A 21,451-nucleotide genomic window follows, 5' to 3' on the forward strand; every position below is an offset into this window, starting at 1 on the left:
AAAAAAAAAAAAAAAAAAAATAAGCGAAACCAGAAAATTACCGCCAATAAATTATCTTAAAAGTAGAAAAATATGGATCCGAACCCCATTTCTCGCGTGTCCCTCGATTATTTCATCGTTTATCACTTCTCGAAATCTATTAATTCGATTCAATTTATCTTGACAAAAAAAAAAAAAAAAAAAGAAAAAAAAAACGAGTATGTCCCAGATTTTCTCGAGACGGGCGGAAAGTAAAGCAATTCTTCTAATCTGACCTATAAATCTCTCCCTCCCCCTCTCTCTTTCTCTCTCTTTCTCTCTCGAGATCCTCGCCGATGCAATTAATATTTGCGCGCGGAAATAAATCGCGTCCAAAGCGGTTCATTTGAATATAAAATAGCAGCGAGACGGGGGTCTTATTCCAGGCAATTATTTCCACCAAATATCCGGTTATCTTTCCCCTGTCGCGGAGCCAGACAATGTGGAAAAAATTCTCGAGCTGAGGAGGAGAAGGGGCTGCTTCTGTTTGGGTAAACAGAATTATGGCGCGGTGTCGGAAGGTCAGGCGGGAAGGGTTGGCTTGGCAGAGGTCCCCGCGACGGCCAGTTAACTTTTAATCGGATGCAAATTACGCGCTAATTACCGCGCGACCGTCGTATTAATTAGCCAAGACTGCTTGGAAAAGTTCCTCGAAGCGCCGCGTTTTTTTCACGGTCCCTCCTCTCCTCCTTTCTCAAAATCGTTTTTCTTCGAGATAAGAAGAGACGATCCCTTTCCACCTCGGACGTCTTCAATTTTTAACCAACGTCTCCGATCTCTCTGTGATGTTTCGTGAAATTGAACGTTCCCTTTTTTTTTTTTTTTTATTTGTTTTTTAATTAATCGACGAAGGAAGTTTTGGAGATGGAAATTCGAAAGAAATTGTATTGCAAGAAAGGAGAATCGAAAAATCGATACTTTGGAAAGTTCTCCAGCTCTCTGTGGTTGATAACTTCTTAAGTAGAAAATTGAGCATTCTTTTTTTCTCAAAGCGTTCGAGACTTTGGAAGAAAATCGTGGTACGATGACGAATTAAACGTTCGTTTCTATCTTTTGGAACGAGGCGTAGCAAAAGCACTCCTCATATTTCGTGGAAAATGATAAAGAGAGTATCAAGAATTCACCATGTTCCCTGATGAAGGATCAAGACATTCCTGTTTGCTCTGCAATATAGATTTCCCCAATTTCAAGACCGAAGTTTGACGAATATTTCCACCCTTCGATTGAATTTCGCTTGGAGAGAATTTAGAAGAAATCTTGTGCATCGGCAAAGATCATCGTTGATAAATATTTTAAAATTTTCCCTTTCTATTATTTCGTCTCGAAATCTAAATGAGAGAAATTTCATTCTGTGAAATATCGTTGTCGTTAATCTTTGACAACGAGATTTCAGTGACCTGCCCTCCCAATTATATTAAATATAAGTCGATAATGTTCACTTCAGTTCATAATTACAAAGTGCAAAATCATTTTTTCGATTAAGAGAATTATTTTCGTTCGGACGTTGATAAAACGTAATACCGAGTTCGCAGACTGGGTTAATGGGAGGAGGATATTTCGGTGATTCCCAACGGATTTTAATTCGAAGTTTGAGGTAAAAAGTTCGAATTGACTACGACCAGGCGTCGAGATCGAAGATTGACTTTTATACAAAAATTCGGCTTATTTCGATTCGTCTCACAGATCAACAGACAACAGAGACCCGTTTCACCCGCCATATTTATATACAAACTCTCTCGATTATTTACATATTCGAGGCTCGCTAGCACTCGGTATCCACTCGTTCAACGTCACACTACATCGACGGAATTCTGCCTCCTCTGTTCTCGTTCCTTCGCCATATTTTCGCGAGGAAAGGTGCACACGTAGCGGAGAAGGATTCCCCGGGGATGGTTTTTTTTTATTTATCGCCGTCGACTCTCGCGATGGAAGACGTGGAAAAAGAAGAGGAACCGTTTCTCTTCTCTCCTCCCTCTCCCCCTCCCCCCTTCCTTGCCTATTCTCTCGGTATGGGGGTTATGCTTTCTCGAAGAAATCGTCTCCTCCTGAATTCCGACTGAAATTCGAAACTGTCGTGAAGTTGCACGTGCCACGGCCTTGAAACGAGACAAATATTTTTCTCTCGAAATAACAAACACGAAATTGAGAATAGAAAAATTCCTCTTTCTTTCTTTCTTTCTTTCTTTCAATTTAATTCCATCGTTGATTGCTGCTACAAGTAAGAAGTTATTCCTTCGAGAAAGTGGGAACGAACGAACGTGATAAATTAAGATGTCGTGGCGCAATTACAGGGGGGAAGGGGGCGAAGATTTCTTCCCGAACGATTCAACATTGTCGCGAAAATGGAAATTACTTTCTCTCCCGTGTTTTCGCGTTTTGGATATATACCGCCTCTCGTTTATTCTCGTTCGCGGATCTTCTCGCCCTTGAAAAGGGGGGCAAAAATATTTCCCCGGGAAAAGCAAGAAATTTTTGCACGGGATCCAACATCCCGTGGAAAAACACGAGTGTATTATTCGTGTATAACGCAAAAATGCAGATTCTCCTTTGTTTATCCTGGTTCCAAAAACGTTCCACGACTCATTATTACTGTCTGTTTATGCCGTACAGGTTTCCAAGGGAACAACAAACTCTGCCCAATCACTTCTACTTCACCGATTTCGAGAGGCACACGGCCGAGATCGCCGCTTTTCATCTGGACAGGTAATTCTAGGATCTATCGATATTATTTTTATATTATATCGATTTTTATATCTGTCGATATTACATTATATCATTTTTATATAACATCGATAAAAAAAAAAATGGGAAAGAAAACAAATCGAGACGCGAAAGGGGGGACGAGTTTGTTCTCCTGCCCCTTGAAAATGGAAAATGATAAAAGTTTGCCCCGTTGCAGGCTGCTTGGATTCAGGAGGGCGATGCCGGTTACAGGGAGAACGTTGAACCTAACGACAGAGATTTATCAGATCGCCGACGGCGAACTGCTGAAGACGTTCTTCGTCAGCCCCGCCGGTAATATCTGCTTCCACGGCAAGTGCAGTTATTACTGCGATACGGCGCACGCGATTTGCGGAAATCCGGACACCCTTGAAGGCAGTTTCGCCGCTTTCTTGCCGGATAAATCTTTCGTCGCGAGGAAGGCATGGAGACACCCCTGGCGGAGGAGTTATCACAAGAGGAAGAAGGCCCAGTGGGAGCATGGTGAGATTTCCCCCCCCCCCCCGCCATTTATCGTTACATTTTTCCTTCGATTATTATTTATCGCGCGGCCAATTCTCTCTCCTTAAAAATAGGAATTCTTTCTATACGGTTAATTCGTTTCGTGAAATTTCGTGTTAAATGAAACCAAAAAAAAGAAAAAAAGGAAGATGAAATAGAAATGTCGATGAACAAAATATGACGAAAGGACTCTGATATTTTCAAAATATTTTTTTTTTAAATAAAAAAGCTTGATTTATTAAACTTTTATTAAAAAAAAAAAAAGAAAAGAGAAAATCTCTAAACGATTTCTCTATTAATCGTTCGAAAACGTGACCGTTCTAGTAGACCGATCCGTTCTTCTTAACCACTATTGCAAAATACATCCATCCAATTTTCCATTGGGTATAGCTCGATACGTAGCCGGGAACGTACTCTCCATAATGCACTTTGTTTGATGTCGATACGTTGAATGGTTGCCGAGATATAAGAGCCGATAGCGTGTAAGATGAATGGTGGATTCAAGTTCTAGGGAAACGCCGTGACCTACTTTCCCTCCCTCCCTCCCTCTCACTCTAGAAATTGTTTACGCACGTCTGGTGGTAGTAGTGGCAAAAAGCGTTAAATCAGCCAGTGACCGCTGCTCAGGTAGACGATTTGGGGTAGGTCAGTTGAGCGGGAGCGAGAGAGACAGGGATATCGAATTATTAAAGATTATAGTCGATGGTTTCACGAAAGATATTTCAGGAAAGCAAACGACGTATCGAAACGAAAACCGGTTTCTCCGCTCCCGATTCTGCCGAATTAATTGCTCGTGATTCGAAGGCTACGATAATTCGAAGTTTTCTTGATTTTTAATGAGACGTTTTAAAGTTAATTTTTCACGCGTATTGTTCAGAAGATGGATATTCTGGGTAATATTAATATTGGTAAAGATTTTTTTTTTTCCGTTTTAAATATAAAGCAAGATTTAAAAAGCTGAAAATCGAAACGCGTAGAAGTTTGAACAAATTGTTGGCGATAAAAGTAAATTTTCGAGCGGCTCGGTGAATATTTGATAGGCAGACGTTTTGAAAATTTTAGAAGCTTGCGTAGCTTTTCATAATTCACGTCATAAACTGGTTAATATACGAATGTATATCCCTCCCCATCGGACGTTAAAATTTCACGTAGAAAAAAAATAAGTAGAAATCTATTTTAAACTCGTACGTGATACGATATCTTTCATTAAAATGGCGGTAATGAAATGTTTCTCAATCTTCTATCCGGGAATATATATTTTTTCAGATTCGGATTACTGTTCCCTCGTGAAAGAGATCCCGCCCTATCACGAGGGTAGAAGATTGCTGGATCTAATGGACATGGCTGTCTTAGACTTCCTCATGGGGAACATGGATAGACACCATTACGAGACGTTCAAGATTTTCGGCAACAACACGTTTCCCCTGCACTTGGATCACGGAAGAGGATTTGGCAGACCCTTCCACGACGAGATCTCCATCCTGGCCCCCATCTTACAGTGTTGCATGATCAGGCAAACAACTCTAAGCACCCTTCTAAAGTAAGTTCTCTCCAATTCCTTCGAAATCATTCCCCCTAATCTCCATTTCTTCCAATTTCTCCTCTCCTTCCTCTCCTTCGTTAAAAGAAATTCGATAAAAATTTATCATTAATACTCTCAAAAGATCCATCCACGTCCATTCCATTCGATTCCCCTTCCCTCTTGTTAAAAATTTCCACCTTGATGATACCGTTCTTCACCCTTGCTCGCAACTAAACCTTGCATCTTCCTCGAAAAATCCATCGATCTATTTCGATATCTATCTCGTCCACTCGTAAGTCAAGCCAAGCCCCCCATCCGACCTCCTATTAATTTCCAACCATCTATCGCAGAGATAGAGATAGAGAGATAGAGAGAGAGAGAGAGAGAGAGCGAGAGAGAAGATCTGTCATGGCGATGGTATCGAGGCACGGTCCTGTCGCGAACAGGATCGATCCGGGTCGAATTTACAATTCAGAGCGGGGGGGAGGGAGGGAGGGCCTCTCGCCGGATTTCGAAAAAAGGGAAACGATGGGAAAAGTTTACGAGCCGTGGCCCCCGGGGCTGGATAAGGCGGATTTCGGAGTGAAACGTTTTACCAGAATTGGCCGTCGCCGGCATCGCTCGTGAATCTCCGCTTTGATGCGGATTCACGACGAGGACGACGGGCTTTTTACGGCCGCGATAAATTCGGGCCGAGAGCGGATTTCGCCGACACGCGTTTCGACACAATCGCACACATGTACACACATGTACACACGTGCATCACGCGTGCACGGTGACCGACGCGATACCACGATGGGACGATTATCGATTTTGTTCGACACGTTGCTTAAGTTGTCGTTACGGGCGAGCTAAGTCGAGTAAAAAAACCGGCTTCGTCCTTCCTTCCTTTCCGTCCGTCCACCTCTCCACGACACCTGTTCTCGATAAAACTTGAACGTTTCGTAGATTGAATTCCACCGTGGCGGAGGAGTAATCTCAGGATTCTCTCAATTCTCCCCTCTGGATCCCTTTGCATTTTTCTCATTCGATTTATCTTTCTTTGTATATATATATATTCGCGATTCGATTGAAATTCATCCTTACTCGCGTGAAATTCTTCGAAACGTTGCTCAAAATTCTTCCCATTTCGAAATTTTATTCTTCTTGTTTGACGTAGAAAGAGATGCTTCTCCGAGAAAGTAATCGTTTTGTTGCGATTTATCATCTTTCTAAGCGTTTCTACGCGAAGGAATTGAAATTGATTCCCGTGATATCAGTCTACAATTATATCCAATTCGTTCAATTTGTGATTTAAAATATTTTTCTCAGCAATAAAATTGTAGAAATATTTTTAAGAAAAATAATATACTTGAAATTTGAAATTGATTCTTATAATGTATCTAAAATTATATCCGAACCGTTCAATTTGTGATTAGAAAGATTTTTAAGATAAAATTGTAGACGTAGAAATACCCCTTTAAAAAAAATAACAAATTCGAAATTGATTCTTATAATGTATCCAAAATTATATCCAATTTGTAGAATTTGAAAAAATATTTCAGCAATAACGTAATAATTTATCGTAATAGTATAAATGTTTCGGTTCCTTGGAAAATTTTATAATTGCGCAGAATTTAGATGAGAAAGATTGGCGGAGAAATAAACGTGTATCTAATTTCAAATTAATCGGAAGGCTTATTATCGTGGCTGTCTCAAAGTATCTTGAATGAAATCGTGTTGGACGGTTGGAAGGCGCATTGAAGAAGCCCACACGTTGTCCATTAAACCTAATATTATAGGATAATTGCATCCTGTGGATACTTCATTGCAGCTACTTCATCGTGTCAGTCATGGTTACTTCTCTTTCATTATGACTTCGTTTTCATTCAATTCTCGTTCAGCTGATCCAATCTTCGTATGGAAACGCCCATATAAGGCCATTTTTTCTTTTTTTTTTTTTTTTTTTTATTAAACGTGATTATTCGATCGTTAAATTTACAATTTAATCTGATGCCTCGACGAACAGAGAGAGAGAAAAATCAAATTAAAATTCGAAAGATGATATTTCGATATTAGATAAATATTAAAAAAAATCGTATAGATCGTCGAGGATCATCGATATCCTGGAAAACCATAATCGTTCAAATGGTATAAAAGCTGTTCGATCAAGTCTTTATCCTCCTCTCGACAGAGAGCAACGTGCTTTTCTACGTTCCCCTGCGACATCGAGAAGTAGCCAGCCAGAAAAATACTTTTATCCGCGTGCTTCTTCGAGAATGTGTCCTTAAATATACACACAAGTCTGCGTATACTGGGTGGCTCCGTTAAGAAGCCACTATATATATATATATATATATCAATCGATATAACGTTCAAATGTTTTCTTTATCCACATTTATCTGAAAGTTAAGAAACAAATTGTCGGCAAATTTCCTTTCTATATTCTTTTATCACCGCTCGATCTTTATGCAAGCACCAGAAAAAAGAATTTATCGATACGTGGACTGATGGAAAATAAATGAAATATACAAAATTATAATAAATTCGTAAACGATTAGTTCTCTTAATTTTTGTCAATAAGCATAATTTTCTTCTTCAAAATATTTTCTAAATTTCTTTTTTTTTTTCTTTTTTCTTTTATCAAAATCATCCATCGAAAGATATATATATATATATATTCCAATCTAAATTATCAAAATTAAAAACATTAACTGTTATAATAACGCAATAGTGATAAAATATCGTAAAGATACATCACCAAATCCAAATTTGAGATCCTTTTCAAATATCTCTGTTTCAAAGGCACGAAAGTCAAATGGATCACCCTGTACACGCTATAAATACTATCCGCGACCTGTCTGCTCAAGTCGATACTTTATTCATTGCCTGTTCCGCAAGAAAGACCCGGATCCTATATTATCGAGCCACGAGTCTCGAAATCTCGAAGGATTCGTTCGACCAATGTGGAAAATTTCGAACTTGAAGGAAGAAGAGAGAGAGAGAGAGAGAAAATATTATAATTTTTCCTCCAGGAGAGGTAAGAAAAAAAGAGGACGAGTGTGACGAGCTCCGTCAAGATGATAGATACTAAGATACGTGTCTTACCTCTCGAGTCAAACTTCTAATTACGAGCATTTGCATTTTTATTGAAAAATTTCTGTCTTCTCGTCCTCTCGCGCTCTCTGCCTCGGTGATCAATGCGTCCGGGTGGGAGGGAGGGAGGATGGCCGTAGACAGAGAAAGAGGATCACGTTTTTAATCTTTCGAGTTCCGACGACTTCTGCGTCCTGTCGATTTGCATGTTTATTAAAAACGATCGAATTACTTTGATTCGGTGAATATTGAAAGAGGCGAGGAGGATCCGACCGCAAATTTTCGCCGGATAGAATTGGGTGGGGAAGAGTGTTTGAATTTTCAAACGGAATTTCGGAATTTCGGGCGAAAATTCTTTTCGATATTCCGTCCCTTCCCCTCCTCTCTCTCTCTCTCTCTCTCTCTCTCTCTCTCTCTCTCTCTCTCTCTCTCTCTGTTTCACGGGATTCTCTCTGTTTCTTAGGATTTTATTTTAAGCTTATTTCCGAGTTTCGACAAGTTGGAGAGTCGGGAGACGTCCCATAAGGGTTTTCAAATTTACCCTCGTCTCTCGCCCGTTTTAACAATTTATCCACGACGAATTATTATATTGATATTAAAAAACGGAGAAAGGAGAGGAAATATTTTTATATCCGAAACATATTGTTTCTCTTTTCTTTTCTTTCTCTTTTTCTTTCTCTTTTCTAGATTTCACAACGGACCAGTCCCTCTGAGCGAGGCATTGCGAAAAAGCATGGCCAAGGACCCGGTGGCCCCCGTTCTGTGGGAACCCCATCTGGCGGCCCTCGACAGGAGGGTGCGCGTGATTCTTCAAGCGATCAGAGACTGTGTGAATCGAGAGGATTCGAGTCAAGTCGTCCACGAGAAAACGGAGGATACCGGATCCTAGCCGTTTCTTTCGATTTCCTAGTGTGAATTAAGAGATTCTGATTCGTTGATGAATAAATATATATATATATATATATATTTATTTATAAGAAAACGAAGAGAAGAAGAAGTGAGATTTTTAACTGATGATGACGGGTGTAGATTTATTGTAAAAAAAAAGAAAAAAGAACGTGTAAAAATATGCGTGTATAAAATATTATAGCGAGCGAAGGATAACAGGGACAAAGATAAGAGATATATATATTTTATCGACGATACTTTCTTTTTAAGATTTCTTTTCTTCGAATATTGTTAATCGTTGTTTATATATTATATATATATATCGAGTCAATATTTTATTCTTTCTCTCTTTTTTTTTTTTCTTTTTTGTTTTTATCGTAAAGAAAATCTTGTACAAAGAGATTGTACATAGTGTATGTATCGTAATTAAGAGAAGAATTTTAAGATCAAAATCATTTGGAAATGCCTGCTTTCCATGTATATATATATATATAAAAGATATAAAATCGATAAAGTCGCTTTTCAAGGCTGGATATTTACGATAACTGCGTTTCATCGTTGAAAATAACGAGTGTAATGTTATCTGATCGAGTATTTTTCGAGTATATTCCAGAGTTCATCAACCCGATGAAACCTCGTCGAAATATCTATCGGCCCGCACGTTTATCGTCTCTTTAAAGGAGACGAACGATTTTCTGAGCCTCATAGTTCCTCGAGATAACACAATGCACTTGTCGCGTTATCGACGATCTAGCGTCAGATTTTTTTTTTTTTTTTTTTTTTACCGGAAGAATCCAGTTTCCACACGTGGAATTATTATACGTAAATACGCGTGCGAGAGATGGAATGTAAATCCATGCGAAAAAGGCTATGCGTGTGCGTGTCTTTTTTAATGTGTGCTTTTTCGTACGCGTGAATGTTTTCGAAATGCACATGTAACTCGTAAGTGCTACTTTTTTTCTTCTTCTTTTTTTTTTTGAGAGGGGAGGGGGAGGAGGCAAGGAGGCAAAAGAAAAGAAACTCTGTTGAACAATCTATCTATCGATGTATTTTTTCTTTTTTTACCGGAACTTCTATCCATTCCTTGTTATCCCTACATTCTTCACAGGGACACAGGATTATTTTGATAAAATAATTAGACGAAGTTTCGATTTTTTTTTTCTTTTTTTTTTTTTTAGAAAGAAAAAATCTAACATCGTTAGAATACTCGATCGACTCGATTCTTCATTTCTCGGCCCAAGTTTGGTAATTCTGCTTATCAAATTTTCTTTCCCTTTCTTAACTTCGGACAAAGTAAAGAGGTAGATATAAAAAGTTTTCCAGAATTAATTTCGCGCAATTTAATATTGTAATTTTTGCCCCAAAGTTTTGCCCCCAACTTCTTGGTGCAAGACCTTAAAATATCGTGTTGAACTTGCCGATCAAACTCTCTCTCTCTCTCTCTCTCTCCACTTTTCCTTCCGTCATCTTCCTAACTATTCAAGAAGTACAGAATTCTAAGCGAGAGAACATAAAATCGAGTACCTTCTTTCCACCTATCTTGCGATGATAAAATCGTACGAATATCGCGAATGTTTGAAAAATTACAAATAACATTTTTTCCTCGATTTTAACTCGATAATTTTCCATTAGCCAATTAAGCTATCGAATCGAATCGAGCCTCGAATCACGGTATATTTGCCAATATTCAAGAGGCACTGAAAATGGAGAGAAGGCGCAATATCGATTAAAAAAAAAATCAATTTTTTCGCGAAGTTTCATTTAAAAAAGATTCTAAAAGATTCAGCGGATCTTTTAATTGCATCGCGCGCCATAATAATTTAAGAATTTCCAGGCTATCCAATGGCGAGTTTCATTATTAACCATCCTTCCTTTTTTTTTCTTTTTCTTTTTTTTTTTTCCCTTCTCCGTTTCGATCCTCTATCGAATTTTATTCCTCTTTTACAAAACTTCCTCACCAACGTCGACTCTCGTTCTAATTTTATTTCACGAGAAACGAAACGAGACGAAACGCTCGGGATGAAAAAGAAAAGAAAAAAAAAGAAAATCGGAGAAATAAAAAAGTAGAAAATTCATAACGTTTAATTTTAGAAAACTCGTTGATGCAATTTTTTTTCTTTCGAGAGTGCGATTAAAAAAAGTTGAAAATCCTGAAACAATGTGATTCTCCATCGATATATTACACGAATGAATATCGACTTCGTTCAAAAATATTATCTATTTTCAATCAACTTCAATCGAAAAGAAATTTTGAATCTTAAATCGATTTCCAAGACCATCAATTTTTTCTTCGATACCTTTGGAAGATGTATCTATTAATTTATTTATTTTTTCGCCAAATTGTTGATACGTTCCTCCTCGAGTGAATCGTCGATTTATCCACGACGCCGCTACCCTTATTCCCCCTCAACTTGGGCGAAAGTTATCACGCGGCCCAAGGTAAACCACGAATTTTCACTTAAGATCGATAAAAGCTCGCCAACTGTTCGCCATCCATTCGAAAACTTTCCATTCTTCACCGCGGGTATCCCCGCGCTTAATCAACCCGCCATTTACGCCGAAGAATTATTAGATAATCGTGTCGAAAACTTTAAAACTCTCCCCCATTGAGAATCTCAGGGATGTGCAAACGAAGTCGTTTGAAATTGTTGGTCGAAGGGAGGAAAGTTGTGTGCGAAAATTCGAGGAAGGATTAAATTAAGGAGGGAGGGATTTAACGCGTGCAAATAGTTTCGTTCTCTCTCTCTCTCTCTCTCNTCTCTCTCTCTCTCTCTCTCTCTCTCTCTCTCTCTCTCTCCTGTGTGAAAATTCGAAGAATTTGAACTGCGAAAAGAAATGGTACATTTCCAATCTTTTCGAGATCGGCCCGTAAATAATTAATTGGACCGTTTCGAAATCTTAGATTTCGGAGGAAACTGCATCGGCTGTGTTAGGCATCAAAGGGATTACAATTGAAAAACAATCGACTAAGCGGGCAAAGGAGAGTGGTTCGCGTGCAAGCCTGGATTCCAATCAATCTTGGTAGTCGTCTTAAGCAGCTTTGGCAACCGGCATCCTGTAACCGACAGGGGCGTAACACGATCTCAATCCCCCTTTGCAAGACGCGGAACCCCTTGCCACCGATCTAGGTAGAGGGGGTGGATTGGCAAGGATATATCCTGTTAATTACGCAATCTCGGCTTTGCCTATGACGTTAAACGTCCTGGCCAGAACCACCAGTCTGTTTCCTGACAGCTCGCAATTTCCCATCTAGACGAATTTCGAGACCGAGCAGGAATTTCCACGATTCCGCGATGCTTGTTGCTTATCCAGTTTGCAGTACAGCTCGAGACAGTCGAGAAATTATCACGAAACCTCGTCTCGAGTCGATCGCAAATAATCGAAATCCAAGGGCAAACCTTTTTTTGTCCGTCATTCGAGATATTTCCAAGATTATCTATCCTCGCTGGAAATGAAACGTTTCCCGGAAGATTTTCGGAAAGATTAACGGGAGAGATAGAGACAGATAGATGTGATCCTTCGGATTTCCTCGATTCTCTCGAAAAGTTTTCAACTCGACGACATCGCGTGGAAATTCGCGCGGCCCGATTCTCCGGGGTATAAACTGAAAACGGGTTTTCGTTTAATCGTAGGGGGATCGAGATCGTTATACATTCGAACGAGAGGAAGCGGCGATCGTTGCACTTGTGACACGAGAGCGTGTGTTCTTCGAAATCTGATGCGAATTTCTCGAGAAGTCGAGTCGAGCTCGACGCCTGATCATCGGCCGACTTTATCCACTTAAAACTTTCACTTACTTTACCGCTCAACTTTCCCGCAAAGAGAGAGAGAGAGAGAGAAAGAGAGGGAGAGAGTCAACAGGACTTATTTACCGACCGGAACTTCGAATATTGGGTTAAACTTTGTGGAATAGTTTATCGAAAAATGGCGAATAATTTAATGGGTCCCGTGGATACGGGAAAGGTGGAGAGTTGGCAGATCAATCGATCAAATCGGATGGAGAGCTGTGTCGAGTGGAAAAATTTCCAAAGAATGGAATGTTTACGAAGAGGAACATTTTCTTTTCTTACTCTCGTGGGATTGATTTAGAACCAGGAAATGAATAATACGAGTAACGTCGAATAAATATAAAGTAAAGAGTTGAACGAAACATTTTATTATTATTTCGATCGTATCAATAATGATAATCATCCTTCGAAAGAAGAAGTTGAAAAGTTGAAAATTACCATTGAAAGTGGTTATATCTACATATATAGGCAAGACAGTTCGGGATATAAAATGAAATGGTTGTTAGTTTTCTTCAAGAGTGAGTTTTCTTCTTTTTTGGTCAAATAAAAATCTATATCAAAGTAGCAGGGAGAGGGATAGGGTGATTTCACAAAGGAAGAAAGCAGAAAGTTGCTCGACTAACATTTCTTCCACCGGAGGAAGAAAGTTGAGAATGTCGTCGAAGATCACAAAGGGACGAACATTAAGGGTTGATTTATGGGGAGAGGCGAAAAACTCACGGTCCAATGCGCTCTGATAAACATTATCCACGTTTCTCTTCGATTCTTCTTCTTCTTCTTCTTCTTCTTTTTCTTCGACTGCAACGTCTCCTTTTTGAGAATTTAATTTATAAAAATGTTTCGAGTTTTTAACGAATATCCAATATTACGATCAATTTTTACGACTTTAAATCTTTGTATATTAAATACCATTTCGTTCGATCCGTGATATGATTCGAAGCTCATAGCAGTTTTTTTTTTTTTTTTTTTCTTTTGAAAAGGAACGATCACGCGACTCGAGCAACGATAACCATTTTAGAAAACTATATATTTGAAAGATTCTTTCATATTAGAAGATTATAAGCGGTCGCATGCAATGTAACGCAAGGTTTGAAGAGCGTAGTTTCCACAGGAATGTCGAACATTCCGATGGAATGCATTCTAATGCGTCGTTTGCATAATCAGAAAGGATTCACAGAAGCTAGAGGATGTTTCTTTTCGCTCGTCGAGCAGCTTTGTCGTTCAAATGGACGTATTCTCATGTTAAGTCATAGCGAACAGAATGCCTATGCACACTATTCTTTTCTATTTTTAATGAGATTACAGCGATAAAATTATGTAACGCGCTAAAAATTCTCGATATCAAAGATGATAAATGGAAAATGTCTCTTATATTTCTTAAATTTCGTAGATCAATATGAGCAAAAATTTTTTATATAATAGATACTTAAAATAAAAATTTATTTTTCTTTCTTTAAAATGTGTAAAATAAATAATTCGTTAATTTTCATTCATTTATTCTAATTCTATAATATATCGTATCTAAAAATTGGTTGGAATGGATTCTATTAAGATTTTTAATCAATAAATTGGACAACAAAGATAAAAAAATTAATCAACTATTATAACTATCTCTTTTGAGTATAAATATATAGGAATGTGTAGGGAATAAATGTAGACAAAGAAGGTAAATAGTGAGAAAAGGACAGAGATAGGATAAAAATTGTGGAATCAGCGCCATCTCTAGAGTGCCGCAAATGAAACTCATATAAAAAGGATAGAAAATAGAAAGAGAAGGATAGAGATAACAAAGGAATTAACCATTAACGCCATCTTTCAGGTTTTAAAGATACTTCTTCAAAAGTAGGATAAGATAGAGCAAGAATTAACAATTAGCGCCATCTCTTAAATATTAAAGAAAATACATCTTTTCAGAAATATTCAAGAGATGGCGCACAAATATAATTCTTAATTTATCTCTATCCTTCTTCCATTATTTTCTTTCCTTTTTTACGCGAGTTTCGTTTGCGGCACTCTGGAGATGGCGCTGATTCCACAATTTTTACCCTATCTCTATCCTTTTCTTACTTTATTTATTTTCCTTGTCTATATTTACTTTACAACTTCATATGTTTGTCAAAGATGGTGATGATTTCTTTATTCGAATAACTTTATTCGTCCGCCTTCCAATTTATTAATTAAAAATTTTTGCAAGATTTAAATCATTTAACTTTTTTATGTTATAATTATTACGTTATATATATTTTGTACATATATATATGCATAAGATTTTATTTGTATAGGATAATTCTGGATAAAATGGTCTTGCGGATGAGATGGTTCTATCTCGAGATAAAGCGAGGTAACTATAAAAAGCTTTTGATTTTTGGTAATGTATATTGTATATTGTATATAAAATATATTAATAATCATTTTTGGTTGTTTCTAATTAATATGATGTATGTTATTTTTGTATTACTATATATGATTATATTTTTTATATAAGTTCTTATAATTTGTATATATCATACATATATCTTTTATATACTTTTTATAATACAGAGATTATTTAATTATCTTCGATTATCTTCGAATTTTTTAAATTATATAGTTTAATTTCTTTACAGAGAATGCCGATTTACATCCAGTACTGTATTAAAAAACATATGATAAGCTATAAATGGTAAGTATTTAAACGGTAAGTATTTGTAGAATTAAGAAAACTGTTGAAAAAACATTTAATGTCGTATAAAATAGCAATACAATAGCAAAAGGTAAGTAAAGGTAAGTATCGAACAGGTAAGTATATAAAATTTGATCAAAAACTTATATTTCGGAAATTCCAAGAATTTGACGTCATTTCTAGGAATTTTCTCAAAATAAACAAAAAAAATGTAAATAAACATTGAAAATGTAAATAAACAAACCTTTGTTAGTAAACATACGAAAATTTCAAGACTTCGATATGAAATTTCTACAAATTTTCGAAAATTTTTGTAAATAAACATTGAAAATGTAAATAAACAAACGAAAAATGTAAATAAACATTGAAAATGTAAATAAACAAACCTTTGTTAGTAAACATACGCAAATTTTGAATTCGAAACTCTGAAAGTATAAAAATTTTCGAAAATTCTAGGAATTTGACGTCATTTCCAAGAAGTTCGGAAATTCCAGGAATTTGACGTCATTTCTAGGAATTTTCTCAAAATAAACAAAAAAAATGTAAATAAACATTGAAAATCAAAATAAACAGACCATTGTTTGCAAACAAACGAAAATTTCAAGACTTCGATATGAAATTTCTACAAATTTTTGAAAATTTTTGTAAATAAACATTGAAAATGTAAATAAACAAACGAAAAATGTAAATAAACATTGAAAATGTAAATAAACAAACCTTTGTTAGTAAACATACGAAAATTTTGAATTCGAAACTCTGAAAATATAAAAATTTTCGAAAATTCTAAGAATTGACGTCATTTCCAACAATTAAATTCAAACTTCTTGGTTGCATTATATTTTGATTACATGCAAATTTTAATGAAAATACTTACCTTTATACTTACCTTTTTAACCTCCATATTTCCAGAAATTGCAAATTTTTAATGAAAATACTTACCTTTATACTTACCTTTTTAATCTCCATGTTTCCAGAAAAAACATTTTTTCATCATTTTACTTAATTTTAATTATAGAATTTAAAGTATACATACCTATTTTATCAGGAACTTTCATTTTGTAGCAATTACTTCTTTTTTACTAAAAATAATATTAAATTCACATTTTAAAATTATAGTTTCAAACAAATTTTCTATATCAATTTTAATGAATTTTTTTTCAATTAATTATTTATTAACAATTAATATGTAATATTTAATTGATGTTATTGATAATATGTTTTTCACTAATTTTTGATTAAAATGGAATTTATTTCTAAATATTTATTCTAAATATGATTCGAAATATTGCTTTCTTTATTATTTTCACTAAATTTTATTTATAATTTTATTATTATATAAATGAATAATCTAATAGTTGATTAATTCTTGATAATTAAATAATTAATTGAGAAAAATTTTATAAAATTCATATGAGGAATTTACCTGAACTTCTAATTTCAAGATGCAAACTTGAAAATAAAAACTTCGAAATTTTCGAATATTTTCGAAAATAAAAAACGAATAATTAAAAATTCTTTTAAAACAGAACCCAATTTTTATTACGAAAAATAGCAATATTAATAGTTCCAAATAAGTACAATTTAAAATTTTATCAATTTATTTTCACTATTTATAGCTATTGACTTGCATTTAAAATTACCGCGTCTTCATTTGAAGAGATGTGAATGTACATCTAACTACAAATATTTTGTGATTGTAGTTGAATTTGTGGTTAAAAAACGTAGTGAAAATCGGATACGTGGTTATAGTACGATGGTTGTGGAAGAAAAAAGTAGTGAATCATTGAGAGAAAATCAAATAAACGATGATACGACGTCGACGGAACAGAAGACGTACTCGTTGGAAAGTATCCTTTTTAAAAAGATTTTAGCATATGAAAATTGTCAACGCCATATGTTATTTTCTAACCTATATTTTTTCTTTCATAATTATATAAATTTTTTTCTAACGATCACAATAAAAAAAAAATAATTTAAATAAATGTACAAATATAAAAAATATTATAAAAATTATTTTTCATATTTTATATTTTTATTTTGAAACATGATTCAATTCATTTAATTAATAATCTTCATTTTTCTTCTATGTTTGTAAATTATATTGTAATATTTCTAATATATTTCTAAAATAATAATATCCTTGACAATTAAATAGTTCTAAAAATTATAAAAGAAGCACAACAACAACATGGGTTAAGACATGGTGATTATCAACGATATCGTGGTTATTGTTCAAGAAGACTTAGACGTCTTAGAAAAGTTTTAAAAGTTCCACAAGGAGACAAACGTCATTTTAAAAGAAGAGATGTATTACCTGCAATGGTTACTGATGATAAATTTTTACAAGTTCCCTTAATAATGGCAGAACGTGCTTGGAGTTATGCTATGCAATTACGACAAGAATCTAACACAGAACCAAGGAAAAAGTTTCATTTGATATCTAGACTAAGAAAAGCTGCTACATATTCTTTACAACTACAAGAATTGATAGAGGTAAGCTATATTCTTTCATGATGCCAAATATTAATTTTTTAATACAAATATGTATTTTAGAATGTTAATTGTGATGCAAGAACAAAATTAGAAGCTCAAGCATATGTTGCATGGATACATGGATCTTTACATTTTGAACTACAACTTTGGAAAAAAGCAATGGAAAATTTGAAAAAGGCTCAGGTAGTATATGGAAAACTAGCTTCTGCATTATCAGAATCTGAGCAAATAATGTATAATGCTCGTGTTGAGGAGCTTGCTCCAAGCCTTAGATATTGTGCCTATAATATAGGAGATACCACTGCCATAGATGACTTAATGCAAATGAGAGGTCAACTAAGTGGCGAATTATTAGCCAATTTAGATTCATTGATAGCTCAAACTCGAGAAAAACAAGCAAATGCTGAAGAAGTGACTTGGCGTGGTCAATCATGTGGTATAGTACCACCAAGAGCAGCTGGTCTTTTAATTGCTGATTCTAGATTAAATCAAACGTTAGAAAAAGCGGCAACAAATCAAGCTAAAATTGATTTGCTGGAAGCACACTTAATAGATTGTAAAGATGCAATCTCAATTGTACGAGATTTATTTAAGAATGAATTAAAGAACAAAGATAACGATAAACTATCTTCTCCACAACATTTAATTACGTATTTGCAGTATATCAGATTGTCTCGTACATTGGAAAGAAATTTAGCATTGATCAAAGCAGCAGAAGAATCTGCAAAAACGAAACCACAAGATATTGTACGATTATATGAAGCAGCACTTCATAATCTTGTTGAAATCTCACAGCTGCAAGATGATGAAGAATTTATACGCGAGCAAGAAGCTAAAACAAAGGGTTACAGAGCTTTTAGATGTTATTACATGGCGCAATCGTTAGCGAATCTTCATCGATGGCGAGAAGCCATGGCTTTATATCAAAGATCTGCACAACATGCAAAAGATGCGCTTGAAAATTATGATAAAGTGCTTCCAGAATCATTAAAAGAAGCTCTCCAAAAATTAGAAATTTCTATAGAAGGTGCCAAGTACGCAGCACATGCGCACAGTGTTTTAGAAGATGGACAAGAAGAAGAATCTGGTATTAATAAATACACAAAAACGAAAAAACCTCTATTTGAACGTTTATATGAATATAGAGAAGATAATGCGCTTCTTACGAAACAACCTAACGTTTATAAATTGCCACCATCTATGCAACCTATTCCTTGCAAACCACTCTTTTTCGATTTAGCTTTCAATATGGTTGAATTTCCTGATTTAAGCGAAAAACTTGGCGATCAAGCTAAAAAAGGTGGCCAAGCTGGTCTTACAGGATTTGTTAAAGGCCTTTGGGGTTGGGGAAATAAATAAAACAAGGAAAACATTCGAAAAACATTCGATTTTAAATATTATCAAACATAATACGATAATGTATTTTTACGATATTCATTTGCCATGATGAGAATCAAGTTTTCACTTATAATAGCAATATTGAATAACGAGAAATAAAAAGAATATTATTAATATATGTTCGACTTTTTATTAACATTTAACCCAATATTTTTATAAGAAAATATTTTTATTATTTAATTATTATATACTATTATTATTCTTAGAATAGTATTAAATTGAATGGAATTTTTATAGAATTTGTCATTGTTATAAAAAAAAAAAAAAAAAAATTAACGCTTAAGTTTGCGGATTTAATTTAAATCTTGAAAAAATTGATACAATACTATACCTGTTGATTTATATACTATATTATGTGTTATTATGCTGTTACATGCTCTCTGCTTTCAGTATGTATCATGTAAGTATAAAGTAAGATGAATATCTGATAATCACAAGATTGATATCAGTTAATTATTTTAAATATAATTATTTTGTCTGTTATTTGAATTTATATTTTTATATGAAATTAAAAATCTTCTAGAAAGTACAGTAAAAAGTATAATAAAAGTTCTGTAAAATTAAATGATAAAAAATAACTAACCTTAATTTTTAAATAAGCGATTTCATCTTTTTTTTCTAGATTTTGTGTTTGTATTAAAAATTAAAACCATGTTGAAAAATTTAGATGCAATGGATGCTGAATTAAAAGAGCTAGCTATAGCACTTTATGAAATAGATGCATTTAAATTTGGTGATTTTGTAACTAAAGTTGGTCTTAAAACTCCAATATATTTTGATCTAAGAGTATTAATATCATATCCAAAAATAATGGTAAATGTTATTATAGTGATTACAATTATTTTCAGACATTTATATATATATTTCAAAATAATATAAAGTAATATATTTATAATATTTACATTTATTTTATTATTATTATGTATAGGTTCGCTTGGCAAAAATATTATGGACATTTGCAGAAGAATGTCCAGATATAACACAAATTTGTGGTGTTCCTTATACAGCTTTACCATTAGCAACATTAATTTCTGCAGACTCTAATGTGCCTATGTTAATAAAACGAAAAGAAGCAAAAACATATGGTACAAAAAAGATCATAGAAGGCAATTTTAAGCAAGGAGATCATTGTGTGATTATTGAAGATGTAGTCACAAGTGGTAGCAGTATTTTAGAAACAGCATTTATTCTAAGAAAAGAAGGTTTAAAAGTAACAGACACATTTGTTGTAATTGATAGAGAACAAAATGGTAAGAAAAATATAGAGCATCATGGAATTAGAATGAGGAGTTTATATACAACTACTAGACTTATGGCATATTTGTTAGAAGCTAACAAGATTACTCCAAAAATAGTTAAAAATGTAACTGATTATTTATTAAAATTTCAAGTACCAATCATTTCTGTTCAAGGTAAGAAAATGTTTAATAGTAAATTGATTGTTTACTATATAAATTGAATTGTTTATCTTAAAAAATTTCAGATAAACGGTTAAAAACTCCATTTCATATTCGTAGCACAAAGACCAAAAATGCAATTGCTTCCAAGTTGTTTAATTTGATGGAAACAAAGCAATCCACTATATGTCTAGCAGCAGATTTGACTAAAGCAAATGATATTATAGAAATAGCTGATTTAATAGGACCACATATTGTGTTATTTAAAACACATGTAGATATATTAGAAGATTTTAGCTATGATTTTATCAAACGTTTGAAAGATTTAGCTAAAAAACATGAGTTTTTATTGATGGAAGATAGAAAATTTGCCGATATCGGAAATACGGTATCCTTACAATATGAGAAAGGCATTTATAAAATATCTGAATGGGCAGATATTGTTACAGTGCACGCAGTTGCAGGTCCAAATATTATAGATGGCTTGAAAAATAGTTTAAAAAATATAAATGAACCTCGTGGTTTGTTTATATTAGCGGAAATGTCTTCCAAAGGAGCTTTGACGGTTAATGAATATGCGCAGAGCGCTGTATCTATCGCACAAAGTTCGGATATGGTGACTGGAATTGTTTGTCAATCAAATATTTTCTCAAATTTGGGACTTATTCAATTGACACCAGGTGTGAAACTGTCGAAAACTTCTGATAATTTAGGGCAGCAGTACAATATACCAGAATCTGTTGTAAATTCTGGAGCTGATTTAGCTGTAGTTGGTAGAGGTATTACTGAAGCTCAAGATAAATTGGCTGCTACTTTACAATACAAAAAAGAACTTTGGACAGCTTACCTGAAACGAATATCGAATTAGTAAATTTTTCATTATTTTATAAATAGATAAAAACCAGAATAGGGGAAATATATATCTTTTTATTTTTGAACATGTGTACAATAATTAAAAATCGTAAATAAATGAACATTGACATTGAGT

At 34.5% G+C, this 21,451-nt stretch overlaps 3 protein-coding genes across 5 annotated transcripts in view; all 3 read left to right on the forward strand.

Annotated features, from left to right (window-relative positions):
• Positions 1–11,443, forward strand: part of LOC122711264 (extracellular serine/threonine protein CG31145) — a 59,218-nt gene extending 47,775 nt beyond the window's left edge. Inside the window, exons 4-7 of the mRNA XM_043929846.1 lie at positions 2,629–2,721; positions 2,918–3,222; positions 4,507–4,780; positions 8,525–11,443. Coding sequence (XP_043785781.1) covers positions 2,629–2,721; positions 2,918–3,222; positions 4,507–4,780; positions 8,525–8,726 — 874 coding nt within the window. The 3' untranslated portion in view covers positions 8,727–11,443. The remainder of the gene's footprint in view (positions 1–2,628; positions 2,722–2,917; positions 3,223–4,506; positions 4,781–8,524) is intronic.
• A 5,432-nt stretch (positions 11,444–16,875) lies between these two features.
• LOC122711136 (signal recognition particle subunit SRP68) lies at positions 16,876–19,184 on the forward strand. The gene is made up of 3 exons (XM_043929610.1): positions 16,876–17,022; positions 17,331–17,668; positions 17,729–19,184. The coding sequence occupies exons 1-3, from the start codon at positions 16,929–16,931 to the stop codon at positions 19,025–19,027; spliced, it is 1,731 nt and encodes a 576-aa protein (XP_043785545.1). The 5' UTR covers positions 16,876–16,928; the 3' UTR covers positions 19,028–19,184.
• A 222-nt stretch (positions 19,185–19,406) lies between these two features.
• LOC122711168 (uridine 5'-monophosphate synthase) lies at positions 19,407–21,449 on the forward strand. Of its 3 annotated transcripts, none has more exons than XM_043929660.1 (4): positions 19,407–19,466; positions 19,689–19,879; positions 19,995–20,478; positions 20,550–21,449. In XM_043929660.1, exons 1-4 carry the CDS (start codon positions 19,430–19,432, stop codon positions 21,329–21,331), a joined length of 1,494 nt encoding a protein of 497 aa, XP_043785595.1. In that variant the 5' UTR covers positions 19,407–19,429; the 3' UTR covers positions 21,332–21,449. The 3 variants fall into 3 exon arrangements, with proteins under 3 accessions (XP_043785595.1, XP_043785596.1, XP_043785597.1); XM_043929661.1 differs by lacking the exon at positions 19,407–19,466 and adding an exon at positions 19,491–19,604; XM_043929662.1 differs by lacking the exon at positions 19,407–19,466 and adding an exon at positions 19,600–19,615.
• Positions 21,450–21,451: the final 2 nt, after the last annotated feature.

This window comes from Apis laboriosa, unplaced genomic scaffold, assembly GCF_014066325.1.
Source record: "Apis laboriosa isolate Shangri-la unplaced genomic scaffold, ASM1406632v1 scaffold16_cov148, whole genome shotgun sequence".
Classification (NCBI taxonomy): Eukaryota; Metazoa; Arthropoda; class Insecta; order Hymenoptera; family Apidae; genus Apis; species Apis laboriosa.